Source organism: Equus quagga, chromosome 1 (genome assembly GCF_021613505.1).
Source record: "Equus quagga isolate Etosha38 chromosome 1, UCLA_HA_Equagga_1.0, whole genome shotgun sequence".
Classification (NCBI taxonomy): domain Eukaryota; kingdom Metazoa; phylum Chordata; class Mammalia; order Perissodactyla; family Equidae; genus Equus; species Equus quagga.
The window spans coordinates 84,281,959-84,304,818 of record NC_060267.1 but is presented as its reverse complement, the minus strand read 5'-3'; the positions used below and the strand labels follow the sequence as shown (position 1 = coordinate 84,304,818).

The 22,860-nt window shown below is 37.5% G+C and overlaps 1 protein-coding gene and 1 pseudogene across 1 annotated transcript; both read right to left on the bottom strand.

Moving 5' to 3' along the window:
* Positions 1–3,829: 3,829 nt before the first annotated feature.
* Positions 3,830–11,021, bottom strand: LOC124247771 (olfactory receptor 1J4-like; annotated as a pseudogene).
* A 1,510-nt stretch (positions 11,022–12,531) lies between these two features.
* Positions 12,532–13,479, bottom strand: LOC124248830 (olfactory receptor 1J4-like). Its single transcript, XM_046679374.1, has one exon. The coding sequence runs from the start codon at positions 13,471–13,473 to the stop codon at positions 12,532–12,534; it is 942 nt and encodes a 313-aa protein (XP_046535330.1). The 5' UTR covers positions 13,474–13,479.
* Between the last annotated feature and the right edge of the window lie 9,381 nt (positions 13,480–22,860).

Below are 22,860 nucleotides of genomic sequence, written 5' to 3'. Positions count from 1 at the left end.
GTCAGTAATCACTTATTAGAAACTCTAGTAGAGGCTCTCCAATTGGTCTGTTGGCCTTTCCTAATCTTCCTCATACCTCTCACAAATGCTTTGGCTATTGCTTTATTTCCATGGATTGGATCAAGGCAACACAACTCAGTGGGGTCCTCTGATCTCCCAGAAATCAAAATTTGGAGACTTGGTGGAAACATATGTAACTAATCAAGGCAAAGCATTAAGGACAAGAATGTATGTCAATAACATATAAGACCTAGTGACATACCTAGTTGTGTAGACATCAGTTCATCCCTTAAGAAAATTCCTTCCCACTCCTCAACATTTTCAGTCTACCAGAACTCTCTCTAAAGGAATTTTCATGGAATATGGAGAAAAAAGTCTGTTTCTCTTCCAAATTCCCATCTAATTCCCTCAGTTCTAATGAGATCACTCTTATTCAAGTACTCTGAACACCAGGAAATACTTTGGCTTTCCCACTCAGATACTGGATCTGCCAAAGAATAAGCTCTTTGTAAGTGTCTGTCCAGATTTTACCGAATAATGTCTCCTTTTTCACAGTTCCTAACCTAAGTTTTATGCCAGTGATTCATAACTAATATTTTTCTCGTTATATACCAACACTTCTTACACTTTGATCTTGCTGTCATTTCTCTCTCTTTCTTCTTGAGATCAGTTAGTCTTAGACTCGTCCATGGGAACACTCACAATATGATAGGGAAAAAGACCATGATTGCCTATCTGCTAAAAAATGGAATCAATATACTATATAAAGACATGCAGTCTAAAGATCTTTCTCTCTGAGAAGTGAGAACATGTCTTTCTACAGAACTCACCATTCATCTTGGGGTTAACTAAACTTTACATTATGTACCAATTCTCCCGATTTGACTAAAATTATCTCTACAATTCCTACTTTCTTCAGTCCACTACATCAAGAATCCTGTTAATTTAATATTATTACCTGAGACAAATTACACAGTGCTGTTAGTCACTACCATGTTAATAACAGTGAGTTTCTCACCATGAGAGTGCTGACTTGCTGTCTGATGGACATCTAGCTTCTTTCTAATATTTTTCTATTTCCAGCAATATTTCATTAATAACATCGTTCATATTGCCGATTTTCACATTAACATATATATCAACATATATATATGTGTATATATATATATATATGTGTGTATATATATATATATCTCTAGGATAAATTCCTATAAATTGGATTGGAGGATATATACATTCACAATTTTGATAGATATTGTCAAATTACAAGAGGCTAATGTGGGGAGGGAGCCTGTTTTAATGGGGTCTTTAAAATAAATCCTACACAATAAGAGCCTGTTGTGTGAAGATTATAAAAATGGGCTTTCTAGCCATTTTCAGAGGACAGAGCTATGGTGTTTGAGGAACTGAGAAAATTCAGGAGCATAGTTAGCATGGGCAAGTTATGCGATTGGAGAATTATTCAGGAGCCAGTTTATGTAAGGCCGTTTCAACTATAATGCAATGTTTTTATTCTATTCTCATAGCTTATTCTCTGGTGTGAGGAGTGGAAGAGCCACGTTAGGGATCAGTACCACAGACTGGACACAAACACACACATCAACACGCAAACACGTGCCATCACACCATTGAATTTAAATTCTACTCCTGCTCTACAATGCATCTCAGGTGATGAGCACATATACCTCAGTTACAAGGCCTGGGAAGGTTCTCTCATTTTGCTCTAGAAGACACAGGATACAAAGAAGCAGGTGGAGTCTCTAAGGGTCTCAAACATGCATTGCAACAGGGAGAAGCGTTATCAGTTCAAAAGCAAATAAGATAGACATATGAACACACGCTTATTTACAACTCCTGAGCAATGAACATGGGTTCTAACTTTACCAATCATGGAGAGGGCCTGGCAGCGGGGGGCGGGGAGGTGGAGGGTGTGGGGGGCAGTTCTCTACTTCCAGCTCCAAATTAGAGACAAACAGGAAATAATTGCTTTGTTACCTTTGGTTCCCTTGAGGGAAGAACAGTTTGTTGATAGCAGGCCATAGGAAACTTCACCCTTGGAGGAATGATGATAATAACCACAAAGCACCTGCTGGGAACTTTACGATTCACAAAGCTTTTTGCCTGCTTGGTTGGCATTGGGAAAACTGTGATTCAGAGTCCATTATAAATGAAGCCAGAGATTGAGTGTGTCAACAAAAGTCTCTTGTTTCTGAACCCTTTGCTATCTCAAGAACACCAGAAATACTTTAATACTTTCACTTTCTGAACAAAAGATTAAGGGACTTTATATCTCATCACCACAGCTGGACCCTGGAGAATGGAAGACAGTTTCTATAGATATTGGTCTCCTGCCCAAAGGCTATGGAGTCAGCATTCTCTTGGTGTAAGTTTCTCACAAGACTATACAATAACCATTCAATAGATGCTTTCTACTAAACCTCTCACAAAATCGATTCAAATTTATTGCACACATCTACAGTTCCATTTCTTTGAAGCTAGATAGGAGATGAATATCATATGCTTGTTATCTGAGGTGAAGATGTTTGAATATTCATAAGTGCTATTTATTTGTTCTGTTTTGTGTTAAAACCAATCTATACTTGGAACTGCTGTTTGAATGAAGAGTCATGTAAGGTATTTAGATTTCAGAAATGGTTTCTAGGTTGTGTGGATCATGGTTGATAATCTGTTGCTCTGATTATAATGCTACAATTGATCGGCCTGTGTTCCTAAAAGTCATGATTTGACAAGACTTCCTTCTCAAACCAGAAGAACATCATTGGAACCTACCTCTTTCCTTAATACATCAGATCAAGACAAAAACAGTGACTCTGCAGGATTTCTTATTTAATGAATATGAGAAAAAGTGTCTCTTTGAATTAGGAAATGACATATACCACTTCCTAACAGACCTTTATCTTTAGACTCTGTTATCCCATTCCCTACCATTTTTCTGAACGTTCTTCAAAACCTGCCCCCTGCTATAGCTTATAATTTAGTAACAAAAATACCCTTACATGTCCCTTCGCAAAAACAGAAAATAAGCAAAATGAGATTAATAGGTATTTCAGAGAAAAGAAACTCAAATGGATTAATAATAACATAAAAAGATAATCAACCTCCATAATAATCAGGGAAGGCAAAACCTCAATAAGATTCCATTTTATATTAATAGGTTGGAAAATTTAAGTTAGAAATTGCTCTTTGTTGGCAACAGTGTATATTAATTGGAAATCTTATTCGTTTCTAATAGAGAAACAACATGGCTTTATGTTTTAGAGTTGAAAATGTACATTGGACCATGCAATTCTTCTCTCAGGTTTATATCCTAAAGAAGTTTTGCATATGTACAACTGGAGACAAAAATAAGAAGGTTCATAGCAACGTTGTTCACAATAGCAGAAAAAAATGAAAAAAAGTCCGAAAACCATTGACTAGGATCTTCAGCACTATAGATTATCATTAATTTTCATGCAAATATTTTCTAACACCTTACTTTCTAAATCGATTCAATTTTATAAACATTAAAACTAATTTGAAGATAGGGTCAAATCTACATTTCACTCTATGTTTAAGAAATATTTCTCAAACACATGTGACAGTTGGAATCTTCTTCAGTTTGGGAATCAAGAATTTAAAGAGTGAGAAGCTATCTTTGGCAAATATATTTTACACTTCTAATCCCAAGGACTATAGAGGACCAAAAATAGGAGAGACTACGAAAAGGAGAGTGTGTAGGGAGAAGGAACAAAGTTGGTCATCTAACTACACATTATCAAGGATATCTGACTGGGTCAGCGAATAAGATAAGAATAAGAAGAGAGTACTGTCACTTGGAGACAAAGATCTCCTTCCTGAGAAGTTTCCCCAAGGCCCCTTTTATGTCTCTGTTCCTCATGCTGTAGATGAAGGGATTCAACATGGAAGTGACCACTGTATACTTCACTGAAGCAATTATGACTTTGCCACTGGGGTTGCTTGAGGATGGGAAAAAGTACAATGCCACAATTATCCAATAGAACAGAAAAATCACAGAGAAGTGAGAGTCACAGGTGGACAAGGCTTTGAAGATCCCCTTGATTGAGGGAAACCTCAGGATGGTGGCCCCAATACTGCCATAAGAGACAAGAACACCGGTAAATGACAGGAAAATGACCAATCCCCTAACAATGAAGATAAAAATCTCATGGAGAGAGGTGTCTGAGCAGGAGGGCTTAAGCAGGACAGTGAGGTCACAGAGGAAGTAGGGGATGGTGTTGTCAGCACAGAAGGACAGTTGAGCCAGGACGAGGGTGTGGGATAGGGCACAGGTGAAAGAGAGGAGCCAGGATCCAGCCAAAAGAAATATACAGAGCTTCTCCCTCATGATGGCAGTGTAGTGTAGAGGGTGACAAATGGCCACATATCTATCATATGCCATCAGTGCAAGAAGGTTAACAATAGAACCAAAGAATATGAAAAAAAATCTATGTCGAGTACCATGCATAGACGATGGATGGATGCTGGGTATGCGTGTTTATCAACACCTTAGGGACTCTGAAAGATGAAAGGGAGGCATCAGTGAGGGCCAAGTGGCTGAGGAAGTAGTACATGGGGGTGTGGAGGCAAGAGTGCAGCCCTATGAGTAGGTTTCTCCAGCATTGTGGTTAGGTATATGCCCAGGAACAGGGCAAAGAGCATGCCTTGCTGGTCTATCTGGATAGGGAGCCCCAGGAGGAGAAACTCAGACACGCTGCTCTGGTTCTCTGTCCTCTTACTCCTCTTCTCTCTGGTTAGGTTGAAGGAATACGGAGAATGTGTAAAATAATAGTGGTGATGGAAATCACAGTAGAGCTATCTACTTTCTACTGAAGAATTCCTCAGGATATTTCCTTCATGATTTTGCCTGAATCCCCACTGAACCCTAGTAGAGCAGGAGGAAGCCATCAGAGTTCCAATGGCCATCAAAATTCCTTCATTGCAAACCAGGGGGAATTTATTTACTTATTTAACTACATGTTAGATGCCATACTGTTTCCTGGAGAAAACAAGACAGAAAAAGACCTTTCCTTCATGGAGCTCACATTCTAAGGAGTAGTCTTCAAGAACTAATTCAAATCAGTGTATCTGCAACTAGACTTCGAGGAGGATCTGACCCTAATACGTCCTAACTAGTTTCAAAATCTTAATTTCTCCTAGCTTCCTTTGAACCTCTACAAAATAAGCACAACAATGCCCACACGTAGCGTTTACAGAAAAATTAAATAATTCAATTTGATTTATGATGTTAGAGCAGAGTTCTTCATATGGTAAGGGCATAGATATGTCATCTAATATCTTCATGCTAGTGTCAAGTGCCCAGATAAATCCTAAGTTGATCTTTAGGAACCCAATACACCAGAAATGTGAGGTGGGAATTATAAAGAAGAAGGTGGCTGATCTAAAAGTTGTGTTCACGTACGTGGGCTCTCAATGTCTCAGGCAAGGTGCAGAGACACACACCCTAGACCATGTGGTTAATTTCCTAATGTGATGTAGCTTGATGCATTTTACTCATTTTGGAAAAAGTAAATTATGCTTCTATCATCTCTCCCCTTTTTTTTTCGTTTTTTTTAAAGATTGGTACCTGAGCTAACGACTGTTGCCAATCTTTTCATTTTTTTCTGCTTTTTCTCCCCCAAATCCCCCCAGTACATAGTTGTATATTTTTTAGTTGTGAGTCTTTCTAGTTGTGGCATGTGAGACGCTGCCTCACCGTGGCCTGATGAGTGGTGCCATGTCCGCGCCCAGGATCCAAACAGGCAAAACCCTGGGGCGCCGAAGCGGAGCGTGAACTTAACCACTTGGCCATGGGGCCGGCCCTCTATCATCTCTCTTGTTGTCTATTTCTCTGCATCTATCTTCAGTGTATCAAAATGGCTCAGTTATAAGTATCCATAAGCAGTAAGACACCTGAACATTTTCCCTAGAACCTAAGAACTAGTAGATGCTGTAAGATTGATGATGCCTGCTAAAATTAGTATTTATCTTAGTAACATGACTATTTCTTAATATCAATCTTATTATACTTGAAATTTATTAAACAGGTGCCCTACTATGCAGCAGTTAAAATGAAGGTATTTTGTTTATATATATGTTTCTTCTATGTTTGTGTGCATGCACGTGTGCTGGAGCTAAGAGATGTTAAGCAAACAGCCCATGGTCACAAAGCCAGTAACTACTATAGTCATCACCCTGGTACCAAAACCAAACAAGGCAAGACAAAAAATAAAATTACAGGCCAATACCACTGATGAATATTGATGCAAATATCCTCAACAAAATACTAGCAAATTGAATACAAGAATACATTAAAAAGATCATATACCATAATTAAGTGGGATTTATTTCAGGGATGCAGGGATGGTACAACATCTATAAGTCAATCAACGTGATATACCACGTTAACAAGAATAAAAACACATGATCTTCTCAATAGATGCAGAGAAAGCATTTACCAAGATAAAGCATCCATTTATGATAAGAACTCTGAATAAAATAGGTATGGAAGGAAAGGACCTCAACATACTAAAGGCCATATGTGACCAACCCACAGCTAATAACATTCTCTATGGAGAAAAACTGAAAGCTATCTCTCTAAAAACAGGAACCAGACAAGGATGCCCACTTTTACCACTCATTTAACATGGTATTGAAAGTCCTGGTCAGAGAAATCAGTCATAAGAAGAAATAAAAGGGATCCAAATTGGAAAGGAAGATTTGAAACTGTCACTATTTGCAGAATACTTGATTTTATAATAGGAAATCTTAAAGAATGCCCCCAAAATTTTTCAGAAATAATAAATGAATACCTTAAAGTTGCAGAATACAAAAACAATATACAAAATCAGTTGTGTTTCTATGAACTAATAATGAAGTATCAGAAAGAGAAATTAAGAATACAATCTCATTTACAATTGCAACATAAAGGAAATACCGAAGTATTGGAGGTGACTATTAGAATCCACAATTACCCAATTGACCATCACTATTTCCTAAAACTGATTCACACTGATAATAATTGACATTTAATGAGCACTATATCAGACAAATATATTTTTGCATTATTGCCTGATTACATTTTTTCAACAGTTCCAGGAGATAGGTTTTATTAAACTTTATTATATACATACTCAGAAGGAGTGAGAAACTAACATGATCACACAGTTAGTAACTTCTGAAGTCACAATTCTCATTTTTTTAAAATTAGTTTGAATCTCTGCTCCAATGACACTACAGTTTATCCCTCTCTTTAGTTAGACAAAAGAGCCAGGACCTTATAAAATATTAGTTCAGGATTTGAAGGAGTCCTCCTGCTCAGATAACTGTTTTCACTCAGCTTCCTACAGTCCTTTAGTTTGCAAATGGTTTTTATATGCCTTCAGTTCACTGGATCCATAAGTGTTTATGTTGTGTCTGGGTAGTAGAGAAGACAGTGATTTTTTTCCTTCCATTTTATTAACACAAGTAGTGAAATCATGTACAAAATGTCACAAAGATATTGTATTGCATTTATAGATTTGAGACCAGTGGAACCTGGTCTCAAAGGTAGATTTTCTGATAATCTTTTCACAAGAGAGAGAATCCACCAATTTCTTTCCATGGGAGGTAGAGGAGCCTAAACTAAGGTTAAATGATAAAATACCCATATTCTTGGGAGAGGAACTTGACATGAACATTGTTGTGTAAGGATATGACAACAGATGCTTATTCTAGATCTGGGGGTTGCTTGGGGTCATTGCTTGGCTCAGTTCATGGGGCACAAGGAGGGGACAGTTCTTCTGGCAAGGACTGGATTCTTACTTAAGGTTGCTAGGTCAGACTTAACCTGGGGTCTCAAACTTCTCCTGGAGGAGAAACCAGAGCAGCTAATAAAACCACAGTGCTGTACTTTGATGGGAAGAGAACAGTATAGAAATGCGCCTTGATCTCATCATCACCATGTGTGAAAACAAGAGGCTGGGAAAATGTTCAGTAAGGAAGAGGAGAAGCTGAGACCTGGAGATTTGTAGATCCTTTGGATGGGACTAATACTCCTGTCTTCACATCAAATATTGTCTCCCAAGTGTCAGGAAATGGAGAGTCATGTGTCTCAGCCTCCATGAGGCTATAACTTGCTAAGTGCTTACAACGTGCCTAGTATTTGTTAAGCACCATACCAATGAGATCTTAGAGCATCATCATTATTCCCCTTTGACAGTGGAGGATGCTGAGCATCAGAGAAGTCAAACCCAAGGCCACAAAGCTATTAAATGGGAAAGTGTTCACACACACACACACACACACACACACACACAGCCCCCACATAAACACACGCACACAGCTATGGAGATTTTGCTCTCCTTCTGATATAAGCCAGTGCTATGAGTTCAGATACATTCTGCTTCCTGCTGATACTTGAATCATCACTTTCTGTCCAGAAGACCCAGGATCCAAGGAAAAAGAGCAAACCTTGGTGGCCCAAGGACCTTTACAGACTTTCATGTCTGTTCACCAGGTTCAGAACCATGGGCAAGAAGATTTCCTTTTAACCATCAGAAAGAGATGCCACAGGGAAACAACTCCAAGTCCCTGACTAGAGAAGGACTCAACTAACAGCTAATTGCCCAACTTCCTCCTGGTCCCTCAGAAAGGAGCATGTTTAGGGTTCAGAGGGGCTAAGCTGAAACTGGAGTCACATGAGAAAGTGTCCCTAATGTCAGCGATACCTTGGGCTACTGGTCAAGTCTCCAGATGGGAAGCAAGAGGTTCCCCAGTCACCCATAGCCTCTGCATCATGAGTTTAGCTTCTCTGTACAGCATTGTATGGCCCAGGCATTGCAAGGGCTTAAGCAGGTTTCGTCAGGCTCCCACAACACCTACATAGGCCTCCATTAGAAAATAGAGCCCGTTAAACATTTACAGGTCTCTCCGCTCCTCAGTGAGCTGCTTTAGGCAAGGGTCTGTGCCTTGTTGAGGAGTACAGGGGTTGAGTCTATAAGGTCTGGAGAAAAGACTCTGACCTCTCCCTCTTAATAATAGTGCATACCTGAGGAATCTATCAAAGATCTCCGAGACTCAGGTTGTTCAAAGTGGAAATAATAATAGTATTCTTAGTGTGAATTTGAAGAACGGTTAAATAAGCACAAAATCAAGGCTTAATAAATGTAAGGGTTTATTGTCAATGTCTTTGTATTCACTAGGGATCAGCTTTGGCTCACAATAGGCATTTGGTAATTGCTGAATGAATTCATTTGTTCATTCACTTAACAAATAATGATTAAGGCTCTCACAAAAGTAAGACACTGCTATATGCCCTGGAGATGTCGCAGTAAATAATATAAACACAATTCCTCTCATGGAACACACATCCAAGTGGGGTGCAGAAAAGATGTTAATGAAAAATAAATGGTAGGTAAATGGTGAAAAGTGCTGGGGTACAAAAAAAATCAGGCGTGGAATAGAGAGAATCAAGAAGAAGTTAAAAAAAATCCCCCAGTTACAGTTCTTTCTCAAAAGAACCCAGACACCCCTCCAATCAAGTGGCTCCAGGTCTATAAACTTGTTTACACCTCTACACACATTTTAGAATGGCTAAAATTAAAATGACTGCTGCTACCAATTGTTGTTGAAGCTATGAAGAAACTGGAACTCTTATATACTGCTGATAGGAATGTGAAATGATATTACCACTTTGGAAAATAGTTTGAAATTTTTTAAAATGTTAAGCGTATATCTAGCATATCACTAGGTATTTCGGCAAAGAAAAAGAAAGTATATGTCTATACATACACTTACAGAAGAATGTTCATAATGGCTTCATTTAATGACCAAAAACTGGAAACAGCCCAAATGTCCATCAGTAGGTGAATAGACAAAAAAACTGTGATACATCCATACAATGAAACACTACTCATCAATAAAAAGAATGAAGTATTGATATATATTACAAAATGAATCAATCTCAAAGTGCTTATGCTGAGTAAAACTAGGCAGCAATAAAATAATGCATACTGTATTATTCCATTTAGATAAAGTTATAGAAGATGCAAACTAGTCTATGTGACAGGAAACAGATCACTGATTCCCCTGGGGAAAGATGGGAGGAGCAAGGAGGGAGGAGGTGAGAAGGTATCGAGAAACTTCATGATCTTGATGACTTCTGGTGATAATTCATAGGTATATATGTATGTAAAACCTGTTCAACTATAGACTTTAAATATATGAAGTTTATTGTATTACTTATACCTCAAAATCTGTTTTTTTTAAAGAAACAATAACAAAATTAAGTATGATCGTGTTATCCCTCTATTGAACACTTTCCAATGGGTTCCTAAATCAGTCAGATTGAAAACCAAAAACTCTACTATGTTTGTGTGTTAACTTGGATAGGCTACAGTTCCTAAATATTTGGTGAAATGCTATTCTAGATGTTTCTATGAAAGTATTTTTTCAATGGAATTAACATTGCAGTCAACAAACTTTGAGTAAAGCATATTGTTCTCCATATTGTCGGTGGGCCTCATCCAATCAGTGGAGGGCCTTAAGAAAAAGTCTGATTCTCACCAAAAAGAGACAGTTCTGTCAGGAGATGGTCTTTGGACCCAAAGTGCAACTTTTCCCTTGGTTTCCATCCTGCCAGTCTACTCTTCAGATTTTGGAATTGGCAGCATCCACAAATGCATGAGCCAATTTCATAAAATAAATCTCTCTCCCCTTCTGTCGCGCTCTCTTCACATACACAAACACACACACACATCCTATTGGTTCTATTTCTCTGGAGAACTTTGACTAATACACCTACTTTGAACTTAAGTGCTCTACAAAATCTGGTCCCCTGGTATCTCTTATCACCTACCATCCATCCTCCACTTGGCTCTGTTCAGCTACAGAGGTCCTGTTAATGTTCCTGGAGTAAACCAGGCACCATCTCACCTCAGAGTTTTTCTAGTTACTGATCTTCATGCTTAGAATGTTTTTTGATCAGACATCCCCATGGCTCACTTACCTGCCCTCACATACATCTTTGGATGTTACCTTTCCAATGAGCTCTACCTGGACCACACAATGTTGAATAACCCCCACAGCACTCTTGCTTTCCCTTTTTATGCTTCGTTTATGCATAGCAGTTTTTACCCACAAACAAACCTTAGGAATTTTCTTATCTATTTCAGACAGAAAAACCCATCTTGTGTAGAGCTTACATTCCTGAAAAGAAGCAGTGACAGTAAAGGAAATAAGCTTATGGTGCATTAGAAGTGTAGTTGTGGAAAAAACAGATCATGATGAGTAGGGTCAGGAGTGCTGAGTTGTAAACTCTGTGTGGGGATTGATTTGGAGGTCCTTTTTCTTTAACTTCTATTCTCAGAACTTAGAAAATTGCCTGGCATACAGTAGTCATGCAGTAAATATTTTTGTGTGCATGAACTATAAATTCATGCATTTAGCTTTCCCCTATTAGAAGTGGCATCTCTAAGTTTGGGAACAAGACTAAAGTACTCATTTTCCCATGCTAAAATCAATCAGACAAATGTAGGCTGTTCTCACCACGAAATCCAACTTTGAGGAAAAAACACAGTCTTCCAAGAATGGGGAAATTTGGTAATGGCATTGATTCCTCTGTGTTCCCTTATTAAGTTCTTGTCACAGGCAAAATCAAATTAAATTTTTTTTGAGTTTTAGCAAACCATCAAAAGCACTTTATTATCTGACTACTATATTAAGAAGGTAAGCATTCTGGACTTTAAAAAGTACTAAACATTAGAAAATTCCCTGAATATTGTAGCTTTGCAAGACAATAGACAAGAAAGAGAAAATGAGGAGCTAATTTATATCTCATTTACGTTAACAGGTAGAAACTGAGAGTGATAATTAAAAATATAAGACCTATTGCTGAGGAGGTTTTTTTTTCTACCTATAAAAATAATGTTCCACAAAATGTAAGCTGACTCTGTTTGAGAGTCCAAATGTTCATTTTATTATAGATAAAGTGAGTTACCATAACATATTTGAGGATTCTGACCATCTACCACCCGGGAGTCAGAAACTCAGAGTGTAAAATGGTACAACTTAGTCCAAAATACAATCACATTTCATATCTTTAATCTTAGCCTAAAGCAAAACTGTTTTTATCTTTAAAAAGGAAGCATAAAATGCCTGTGCCATGTTTTCCTTTTGAGAGAGGAGGTTGGCATGCTTTGTTTTCTTAGCAAGTCTTTCATCTCTTTTCAGAAAGACAAAACAATAGTGCAACTTATTCAGGATTATCAATTACACCAAACTAATAAGAAGTTTGGTGCTTTGAAGACTATAAAGATGAATGTGTGTTGTGGCAAATGCATATTTAGGGTTATGAAGGAATAAATGAACCACAGATGTGAATAAAGTGAAAGGGATTGGGTCCAATAACCTAACTACCCATTTGAAGGATAGTTGGCACGATGCTAGAAACACGGGCATGGTCAGGACACAATTTTCCAAGATGGCATTTCTGACAAGGTCAGTGGGTGAAATGAGAAAACAATTAGGTGATGCTCACTTGGCACAAAGGATACTGCTTCTGAAAAGAATCCCAAGAGCCAATTTGATGTCTCTGTTCCTTAGGCTATAGATGAAGGGGTTCAACATGGGGGTCACCACTGTATACATCAGTGAGGCAATCATGTCTCTGACATTGGACTTGCTCAATGAGGAAGAAAAGTACAGTGCCATAACTGTTCCATAGAATAGAGACACCACAGAGAGATGGGACCCACAGGTGGACAAGGCTTTACAAATCCTTTTAGTAGAGGGGACCCTCAGTAGAGAAGCCCCAATGCAGCCATAAGAGACCAGGATGCCACTAAAAGGAAAAATGACAGTTGCACCCCCTGCAGTGAATATGACCAGCTCATTGAGGGAGGTATTTGAGCAGGACAACTTAAGTAGAATGGAGAGGCTACAGAAAAAGTGGGGAATGATGTTGTCAGCACAGAAGGACACTTGGACCAGGAGGAGTGTGTGCAAGAGGGCACTGCCACAGGAAAGAACCCAGGAGCCACCCACCAGCAGCACACAGAGCCCCTCCCTCATGATGGTGGTGTAACGCAGAGGGTGACAGATGGCCACATACCTGTCATATGCCATCACTGCAAGAAGGAGATTATCCACACAACCAAAAAGTAGGTAAAAATACATCTGTAAAACACATCCTGGATAGGATATGGATAGGTGCTGAGTCTGCATGTTCAACAGCATCTTTGGGACAGTGACGGAGGAGAAGGAAACATCAGTCAGGGCCAAGTGGCTGAGGAAGAAGTACATGGGGGTGTGGAGGCGAGAATCCAGCTTGACAAGCAGGATGATTAGCAGGTTCCCCAGAACTGTGGTCATGTATATGACCAGGAACAGTGTGAAGAACATGCCCTGCTGCTCCAGCGAGATGGGGAGCCCCAGGAGGAGGAACTCAGACACGCTGCTCTGGTTCTCCATCCTCATGCTGCTTTTCTCTCTTTAGGGAATGAGGAGGAGAGGGAAATATCAGGAACTTAGAAATACTGAGCATGGCAAACACTGTAATGCATAGTGCAATGAGATTTTTCTGTACACTGACACAGTCACTTAGAGAAAGTATGTGACATTAAGATCTTCAATGGAAATCAGGAAGGATTCATCTTTTTACACATGTTTAGACACTATGATAGGCATTAGGGAGAGAGTAGTAAATATTTCACAGCCCTTGCATTTGGGGAGACCACATCCTAGTGAACAACCTCACAGAATAGTCATTAAGAGCATGGCTCTGCAGCCAGACTGCTTATGTGCTTATGTTTGATTCTTGCTTATCCCAATTGTTGTGCTCTCTCTCTCTCTCTGTCTCACACACACACACACACGCACACATACACACACCACTTAGAGCATTATTTGGAAGATTAAAAAGTATACCACTTACAAAATAAGTGTTCAACACAAAAACTCACTTCACACCATTAGAATGGCTATTATCAAAAGAAAAAAGAAAGACAATAACAAGTGTTGGTAAGGATGCGGAAAAAATGGAACCCGTGTGCATTGCTGGTAGGAATTTAAAATGGTGCAACCACTGTGAAAAACATTATGGCAGTTCCTCAAAAAATTAACCATAGATTTACCATATGATCCAGCAATTCCACTTTGGGGTATATACCCAAAAAAGATTGAAAGTAGAGTCTCAAACCTGTAGCTGCGCACACATGCTTAAGGCAGTATTATTCACAATAGCCAAAAGATGTAAACAACCCAAATCTGTTGACAAATGTATAGGTAAACAAAAAGTGGGATATATATACAAAGGAATATTAGATAGCCTTGGAAAGGAAATCCTGAAAAATGCTACAATATGGATGAACCTCCAGGTTAAAATGCTGAATAAAATTAGCCAGTCAAAAAACCCATAAATCCTATATGATTCCACTTATATGAGATTCCCAGAATAGTCAAATTCATAGAGGCAAAATGTAGAATGGGAATTTGGCCTGCCCAGTGATGCAGCAGTTAAGTTTGCAGGTTCTGCTTTGGTGGCCTGGGGTTCACCAGCCCAGATCCAGGGCATGAACCTACACATTGTTTATCAAGCTGTGCTGTGGCAGGTATCCCACATATAAAATAGAGGAAGATAGGCACAGATGTTAGCTCAATGACAATCTTCCTCAGCAAAAAGAGGAGGATTGGTGGCTGATGTTAGCTCAGGGTTAATCTTCCTTGGGGGAAAAAAAGTAGAATGGTGGTTGTTATAGGCTGGGGGGAAGGAAAATGAGGAGTTATCATTCAATGGGTACAACTTCAGTTTAGGAATATAAAATAGTTCTGGAGGTAGATGTTGGTGATGGTTGTACAGCAACGTGAATGTACTTAATGCCATGGAATTATAAACTTGCAAATTGTTGGAATGGTAAATTTTGTATTACATATATTTTACCATAATAAAATTTTTTAACTTAAAAAAAATGTATCGACAAGAGTTAATACATTGTTGAGTAAAAATAGCAGTCAAAAGGTGAATTCCCAAAAAATAAACATAAAATAAAATAAACTCATTATTTTAGCAGCATGAGTGACCAAGATCACACATCAGGAATTAAAGATGACACAGGTATGAGCAGGCCATCAAACAAGACGAAGGAGCTTCCTGAAAATTTGTGTTTACTTCTGTGGTCTCTCTCCCACATCAGGGAAAGAGCAAGGGCCCAGACCATGGCTCCTGAAGATTAGTACATCCACAACACTTAATCCCAACATTTTAATAAATTTGCCAATAAATAGCTTATTTCATATCTGCCATTGTCTCTCCCTTCCCCTCAACCTCCAATGCTTCAATATGCCTGAGTTCTGAGCATACATACAAAGTGAGTTAAATGCGAATCTGTCCAATGATGTGGCCAGAGAACTGAAATATTACAGATTCTGAAGGACCAAGGGGTTATATCAGAATTCACAGTCACTGGATTAACTAGACAAGGTTCAAAAATTGACTAAATCATCTTTCCCAAAGTGTAAATGTAGAAATCATTGAAAGTCAATGAAGAAAATTTGGGGCCCAAGTGAAGTTCAGTAGCCTTCAAAGCACAAGGACAAATTGCCTTCAGCTCGGCATAAAGAGGACTCTGCTTAGAGCTGCTTGTTTATGCCCAGAACTGAGACAAGAGAAGAGTTAAGCAGTGAGGCTGTTTCATCAGGTCAAATTCATACACATATTGGTATGTCACTCACTTAACCCCCTGCTCTACATCCATTAAAGGTGAAAAGAATTAGAATGTGAGTGTGTTGCACAAAAAACAAGACACACAGAGTGACATACAGTGACATAGAAAGGAACAAACCCAAGGTACTGCTTTTTGGTCTCTCTGACCTATACTCATCCTGGTAGAAAGTGGAGAGGTTTGCATGGATTCCTACCAACTTACATACAACTTTAAAATGAAACGCTTTGTCACAAACAACTTAAAAAGCACATAAACAGGATACTTCTACACTGTTGGTGGGGATGTAAAATGGTGCACTCACTGTGGAAAACAGTATGGGGTTTCTCCAGAACATTACAAATAGAACTACCACATGATCCAGCAATCCTGCTTCTGGGTGTATACCAGAAAGAATTGAAATCAGGATCTCGAAGAGACATCTGCACTCCCATGTTCACTGCAGTACTATTCACGAGAATTAAGTTATGGAAACATCCCAAATGTCAATGAACAGATGAATGGATAAAAATAATGTGGTATATATACACACAATGAAATATTATTTACCATTCAAAAAGAAGGAAATCCTGCCTTTTGTAACAATATGATTGAACCTGGAGGACATAATGATAAGTGACATAAGCCAGTCACAGGGGGACAAATATTGCATGATTTCACTTTTATGAGGTATCCAAAATGGTCAAACTCATAGAAGCAGAGAATAATTGGTTATTGCCAAAGGTTAAGGGAAGGAGAAAATATAGAGTTGTTATTAAATTGATATAAAGTTTCCATTATGCAAGATGAACTAGTTCTACAGACCTGCTCTGGAGCACATTGCCTATAGTGAATAATACTATTTGAACATTTAAGCATCTATTGAAAGGATAAATCTCATGTTAAGTTTTCTCACCACATACACACAAAAAAAGACACTCAAAATTTTGGAGGTGATGGATATGTCCGTTAATTTGATTGTGATGATGATTTCATGGATGCATGCACATGTTCAAATTCATCAAATTATATACATTAAATATGTACATTTTTTGTTTATAAACTGTGCCTCAAAAAAGATATTTAAAAAAAATGAGGGGAAGACAGAAGGGAGGGGGTTAAAAGGGATGATTAGGCACATGTGTGTGGTGATGGATTATAGTTAGTCTCTGAGTAGTGAACATCATGCAATCTACACAGAAATTAAAATATAATGATGTGCACTTGAAATTTATATATTGTTATAAACCAATGTTACCACAATAAAAAATAAAAAAAATTATAGCTATAAAAAAATCTACCAGTGGGACAATTTAAGGATTTCCTTTGATTTAGCTGAAAGCAATTAATTGTAAGACACATGGCTTGCAAAAGTACTTGTTACAGATTCATTAGAGTTAATCGCTTTCTCAATGCTAATGAAGTATTTTTAAAATAAGCTATTTTATTTTGGAATAATATTAGGTTTACAATAGCTTGCAAGGATTATAGAGTTCCCATGCACTTGTCACCCAATTTCCCCTATAATTAACATTTTACACCAGTGTAGTACCTTTGTCACAATTAATAAACTAATGTTGATAGATTACCAAAAAAAAACAGGCAAATGCCACATCCGGTCACCCAGAAAATTCACAAACTACACACACACACAAACTCCATTATACATACTAAGAATCACATGTAGTCAAACACAACACACAAATGACATAAAAAGAAGCAACACAAACACACTAATACAAGCACACACACACCTGCATTGGCAAGAGATTTCTAGCTCCCCATAGTCTGTTATCTGCACTATACAATAAGACTTTCTGAAATGATGGAAATGTTCTCTATCAGCATTGTCCAATACAGCAACATTAGCCTCATTGAATACTGAGGAATTTAAATATAGCTAGTGCAACCAAGGAACCAAATTTTAATTTTAGTTAATTTTAATTTCACAGCCACGTGTGGCTAGTAGCATCATATGGGTCAGTGTGTAAGTCAGTTACCCACTAAAAACATATGGTTATACAAGTAATATAAACCCACATTTTCTCCCTCTCTCTCCTAGTCCTCACAGAAACGCACATATGTGGGCCAAGTGACCATTCCTCACCTTGTTCTGATTAATGCCAATTCTTGCTGGTCCAGGCTGCTACCTGAACACTCATCTCTTATGCCTCATGGCCTAGGGATCTTTAGCACCTTCTATGCCTATTTACAAGCATTAGAACAATGAGCAGGAAGATCTTCATTTATGAACAGGAATAAGACCCAGGGGAACACAACCCCAAGATTCTGGTTAGAGAATAACCCAACAGAGCTAATTGCCCAATTTCTTGCCTTCTCTTAAGATGGATCCTCTGCAGGAGCCAAAGGACCTGAGCCACAGGAGACCCAGAAGACAGTGTCCCTAATGTCAGTGACATGTTGGTCTCTCTTCTGCGTCATGAGGAGAGGGCATGAACACTCGTGACCTGTGAAGAACACAGCAATGGAATCTGCCTCTATATACATCACAGAAAGGCTCAGATAGGGTAGTACCAGCCCTTATAGATTCCCACACCACTGACCCTGATCTGCATTAGAACACACATTCCACTGCCACCATTCATAAAGAACCACAAAAGACCCACAGAAACCAAAGTGATTTTGAGAAAAATAAACAAAACTGGAGGCATCAAATGAACAAAGCTGGAAGTATACTACAAACCTATAGTAATCAACACAGTATGTTGCTGGTGTGAAAACAGATATGTAGACAATGAAACAGAATACAAAGCCCACAAATAAACCCGTGCATATACCATCAACTAATCTTTGACAAGGAAGCCATGAACGTACAAAGGGTGTTTGGGAACTGGATATCCACATGCAAAAGAATGAAAGTGTGTCCCCAACAATGTGAAAATAGCTGTCTGTGACATCCTGCCCCAGGGGCTGAAAATGTCCACCACCTTCATTGACAACAGTAGGTCATGCAGGAGTTGTTCAAGTGCGTATTGGAGCAGTTCATGGCCGTGTTCCTGTGCACAGCCTTCCTGCACTGGTACACGAGTGATGACATCGACGAGAGGGAATTCACCGATGCTGAGAGCAACATGAATGATCTGGTGTTCAAGTACTAACAGTACTAGGACACCACTGGCAAGGATGAGAGCAAGTTTGAGGAGGAGGTGACCTAAACTGTCTGGTACCTGGTAGAGTGTGGAAGTCATGAGAACCCTATTCAGGCACAACCTGTTCTCTGATAGCCATGTCTCAATGTGAGTACACTTGCTCGTTTTTCTGTCTTGACATCAATGAGGTAAAGCGTGTGATTTTTGTGTATGGTGTTCTCTATCTATTCTGGATACTAGACCCTTATCAAGTATATAATTTTCAAATATTTTCTCTTAATCTTGGCTAAATTTTCATTTTTTTAATGTCTCTCTCAGAGCAAAAGTTTTGAATTTTGATGATGTCCAATGTATAATTTTTTTTCTTCTATGGATCATATAATCAATCTTTGCCTAACCCAAAGAAACATAGATTTTTCTCCTGCTTTTTTCCTAAAAGTTTTATATTTTTATCTCATATTTAGGTCTATGATCCATTTTGATTTAACTGTTGTGTATGATATGTCATAAGGGTCTAAGTTTAAGATTTTTCAAGGGAATATTCAATTTCCCAGCATCATTGAAAAGATCATCCCTTCCCCATTGAATTGCCTTCACACCTGTGTCAAAAACCAGTTGACCGCAAATGCAACGTTTATTCCATAGGAGATTTATTTCGGGACCTTCAATTCTGTTGCGTTGGTCTGTATGTCTTTCATTATTCCAGTGCTGCACTTTCTTGATTACTGTATCTTTACAGTAAACTTAAATCAAAAAGTGAAATTTCTGTCTCTTTGCTCTTCTTTAAATTAATTAACACATCCTTCACCTCCATAGCTTTGTGTGTGTGCGTGCGGTGAGAACACTTTAGATCTACTCTTAGAAATTTTCAAGTATTGAATTCAATATTATTAACTATAGATAACATGCTGTATATTAGATCCCCAGAATATATTCATGTTATAAGTGAAAGTTTGTACTTTTTGACCAAAATCTCCCCATCTCCTCCACCTCTAGCCCCTGACAAGCACAATTATACCCTGTTTCAATGAATTTCACAATTTTTTTAGATTCCAATTATATTTTTTATTCTTTTTCCTTTTTCTCCCAAAGCCCCCTGGTACATAGTTGTGTATTTTTGGTTGTGGGCCCTTCTAGTTGTGACATATGGGATGCTGCCTGAGCATGGCTTGATGAGCAGGGCCACATCTGAGCCTGCGATTCAAACCAGGAAAACCCTGGGCCGCCAAAGCAGAGCACACAAACTTAACCACTCAGCCACGGGGCCGTCCCCTAGATTCCAGTTATAAATAATACCATACAATATTTGTCTTTCTCTGTTTGGCATATTTCACTTCTCAAAAAGTCTTCTAGACTCATCCATGTTGTTGGAATGGAAGGATTTGCTTTGTTTTTATGGCTGAATAATATTTCTTTTTAGATATATATACCACATCTTCTTTATCCATTTGTTCATTGATGAACACTTAGGTTTTTTCCATGTCTGGGCTACTGTGAGATTTTGAATGTGTATATCCAGTTTTCCCAACACTATTTGTTGAAGAGACTATCCTTTCACCATTGTATATTCTTGGCATCCTTGGCAAATAGTAGTTCACCATATATATGTGTGTTTAATTCTGGGTTCTTTGTTCTGTTCCATTGGAGTATATGTCTGTCTTTATGCTAGTACCACATTGTTTTGATTAGAGTGGCTTTGCAATATATTTTGACATCACAAATCCTGAAGCCTCTAACTTTGTTCTTTTTTTCTTGAGATTGATTTGGCTATTGTGGATCTTTTGTGTCTCTGTGAATTTTAGGAGTTCCTTTCAATTTTTGTGGACAATGCCATTCAGATTTTGATGGGAATTGCATTGAATCTGTAAATCATTTTGGAACTTATGGACATTTTAATAATATTAATTCTTCCAATCCACGAGCATGGATATTTTTCTATTCATTTGTGTCATTAACTTCTTTCATCAATGTTTTGTAGTCCTCAATGTACAAGTCCTTCACCTCCTTGGTTAAGTTTATTCCTAAGTATTTTATTGTTTTTAATGCTATTGTAAATGATTCTTTTCTTAATTTCTCTTTCAGATAGTTTGTTTTCCATGTAAAGATATGCAACTGATTTTTCTACATTGATTTTATATCCTACACCTTTATTGAATTTTTTTATTAGTTCTAACCATCTTTTGGTGGAATCTTTAGAATTTTCTGTATATAAGATCATGTCATCTGAAAACAGACACAATTTTACATCTTCCCTTCCAATGTGGATGCCTTTTATTTCTTTTCTTGCCTAATTGCTGTGGTTACAACTTCTAGTACTGTGTTGAACAGAAGTGGCAAGAGTGGGAAACCTTGTTTTGTAACTTATCTTACAGGAAAATCTGTTAGATTTCCCCTGTTAAGTATGACATTAGTTGTGGGATCTTCACATATAACTTTCATTATGTTGAAGTAATTTCCTTCTATATCTAGCTTTTGAGAATTTTTATCGTGAAAAGTTGTTGAATTTTGTCAAAAGCTGATTCTTCAACTATTGAGATGATCATGTGGTTTTTACTCTTCATTATGTTAATATATTGAATCACATTAATTTATTTGCATATATTAAACAATATTTGCATCCCAGCAGTAAATCGCACTTGATCATGGTGTATGATCCTTTTAACGTGCTGTTGAATTTGGTTTGCTAGTATTTTGTTGAACATTTTTACATCTATGTTCTTGAGAATATCGGCCTTCAGTTTTCTTTTAACATAGCGTCTGACTGGCTTTGTTATCAGGCTATTTCTGTTCTTCCAAAACGAGTTTGGAAGTGTTCTCCCTTATTGAGTTCTTGGAAGAATTTAAAAAGAATCAGTGTTAATTCTTCTTGATATATTTGGTAGAATTCACCAGTGAAACCATTTGGTCCTGGGCTTTTCTTTATTGGAAGGTTTATGATCACTAATTAAACGTCCTTATTTGTTATCAGTCTCTTCAAGGTTTCTATCTCTTCATCATTCAGTATTAGTACACTGTATGTTTCTGGGAACTTATTGGTTCCTTTGGGTTACAAATCAGGAAATCACTAAAAATCATTGAGGTAAATGTTATTGTATAAAGTTGCAAAAATAAAAGACTGTATCAGAAATCTTAAGCAGTATATTAATTGAATAAAGAGAAATAAAGAATCCAAGCATTAAGAGGGTAAAACTCAATTTTTATTATTCACTAATAATATTATGATTTACCTAAAATATCCAAAACAATATATAGAAAATTATAAGAAAAAACAAGCAAATTTAGCAAACATATATTGACTTTGATATAGAAAGTCAACTATATTTCTATAAAGTAGGAAAAAGTGAATATGAAACATAAATTATTACAATGTTTTTAAATTGCACACAAATATGAAAAACCTAAGGGAAGGTTGGACAAAAGATGTGTAGGTCCTCATAAAACTACAAAATGTGTGGAAAGAAAATAAGAATATCTAGATAACTGAAGATATATAGCCTATTACCAGATTGGAGATTAAATATTTTTAAAATGTCAGTTTTCTCTAAGCTGTTTTATGTTTTTAATACCATCCCAAATAAAATATCAATAGTTTCACTTTGGTTTTTTCAAGCCGAATCTAAAATTCAAATGGAAATGCAAGAGTAAATAGTAGCCAAGATATTAATGACTTATATTTGGTCATTTGATATATTACAAAGACGACACTGAAGTGGATTAGAGAAAGGGTCAATGGTTTAATCAATTTTATATCTATTGAATATCCATATGGAGGAAAATTAATTTGTGCCCATATCTTGAAACACACACCAAAAGTGAACCCAGAAGGACTTTATATACAAATATTAGAGGCAAAATAAGAATTCATTAAGGTAAAAATTTAGGGGAATATCTTCAAGATATTTTGGTAGACAAAAATTTCTTGAAAAGGGCACAGAGTTAGTCACATAGGAAACAAAAATATACATATGACTAAGTAAAGATATATAAACATTGTTCATCAAAAGATTCATTAAGATTGTGAAAAAACAAGCCACATAACGAAAGAATAAATTCTC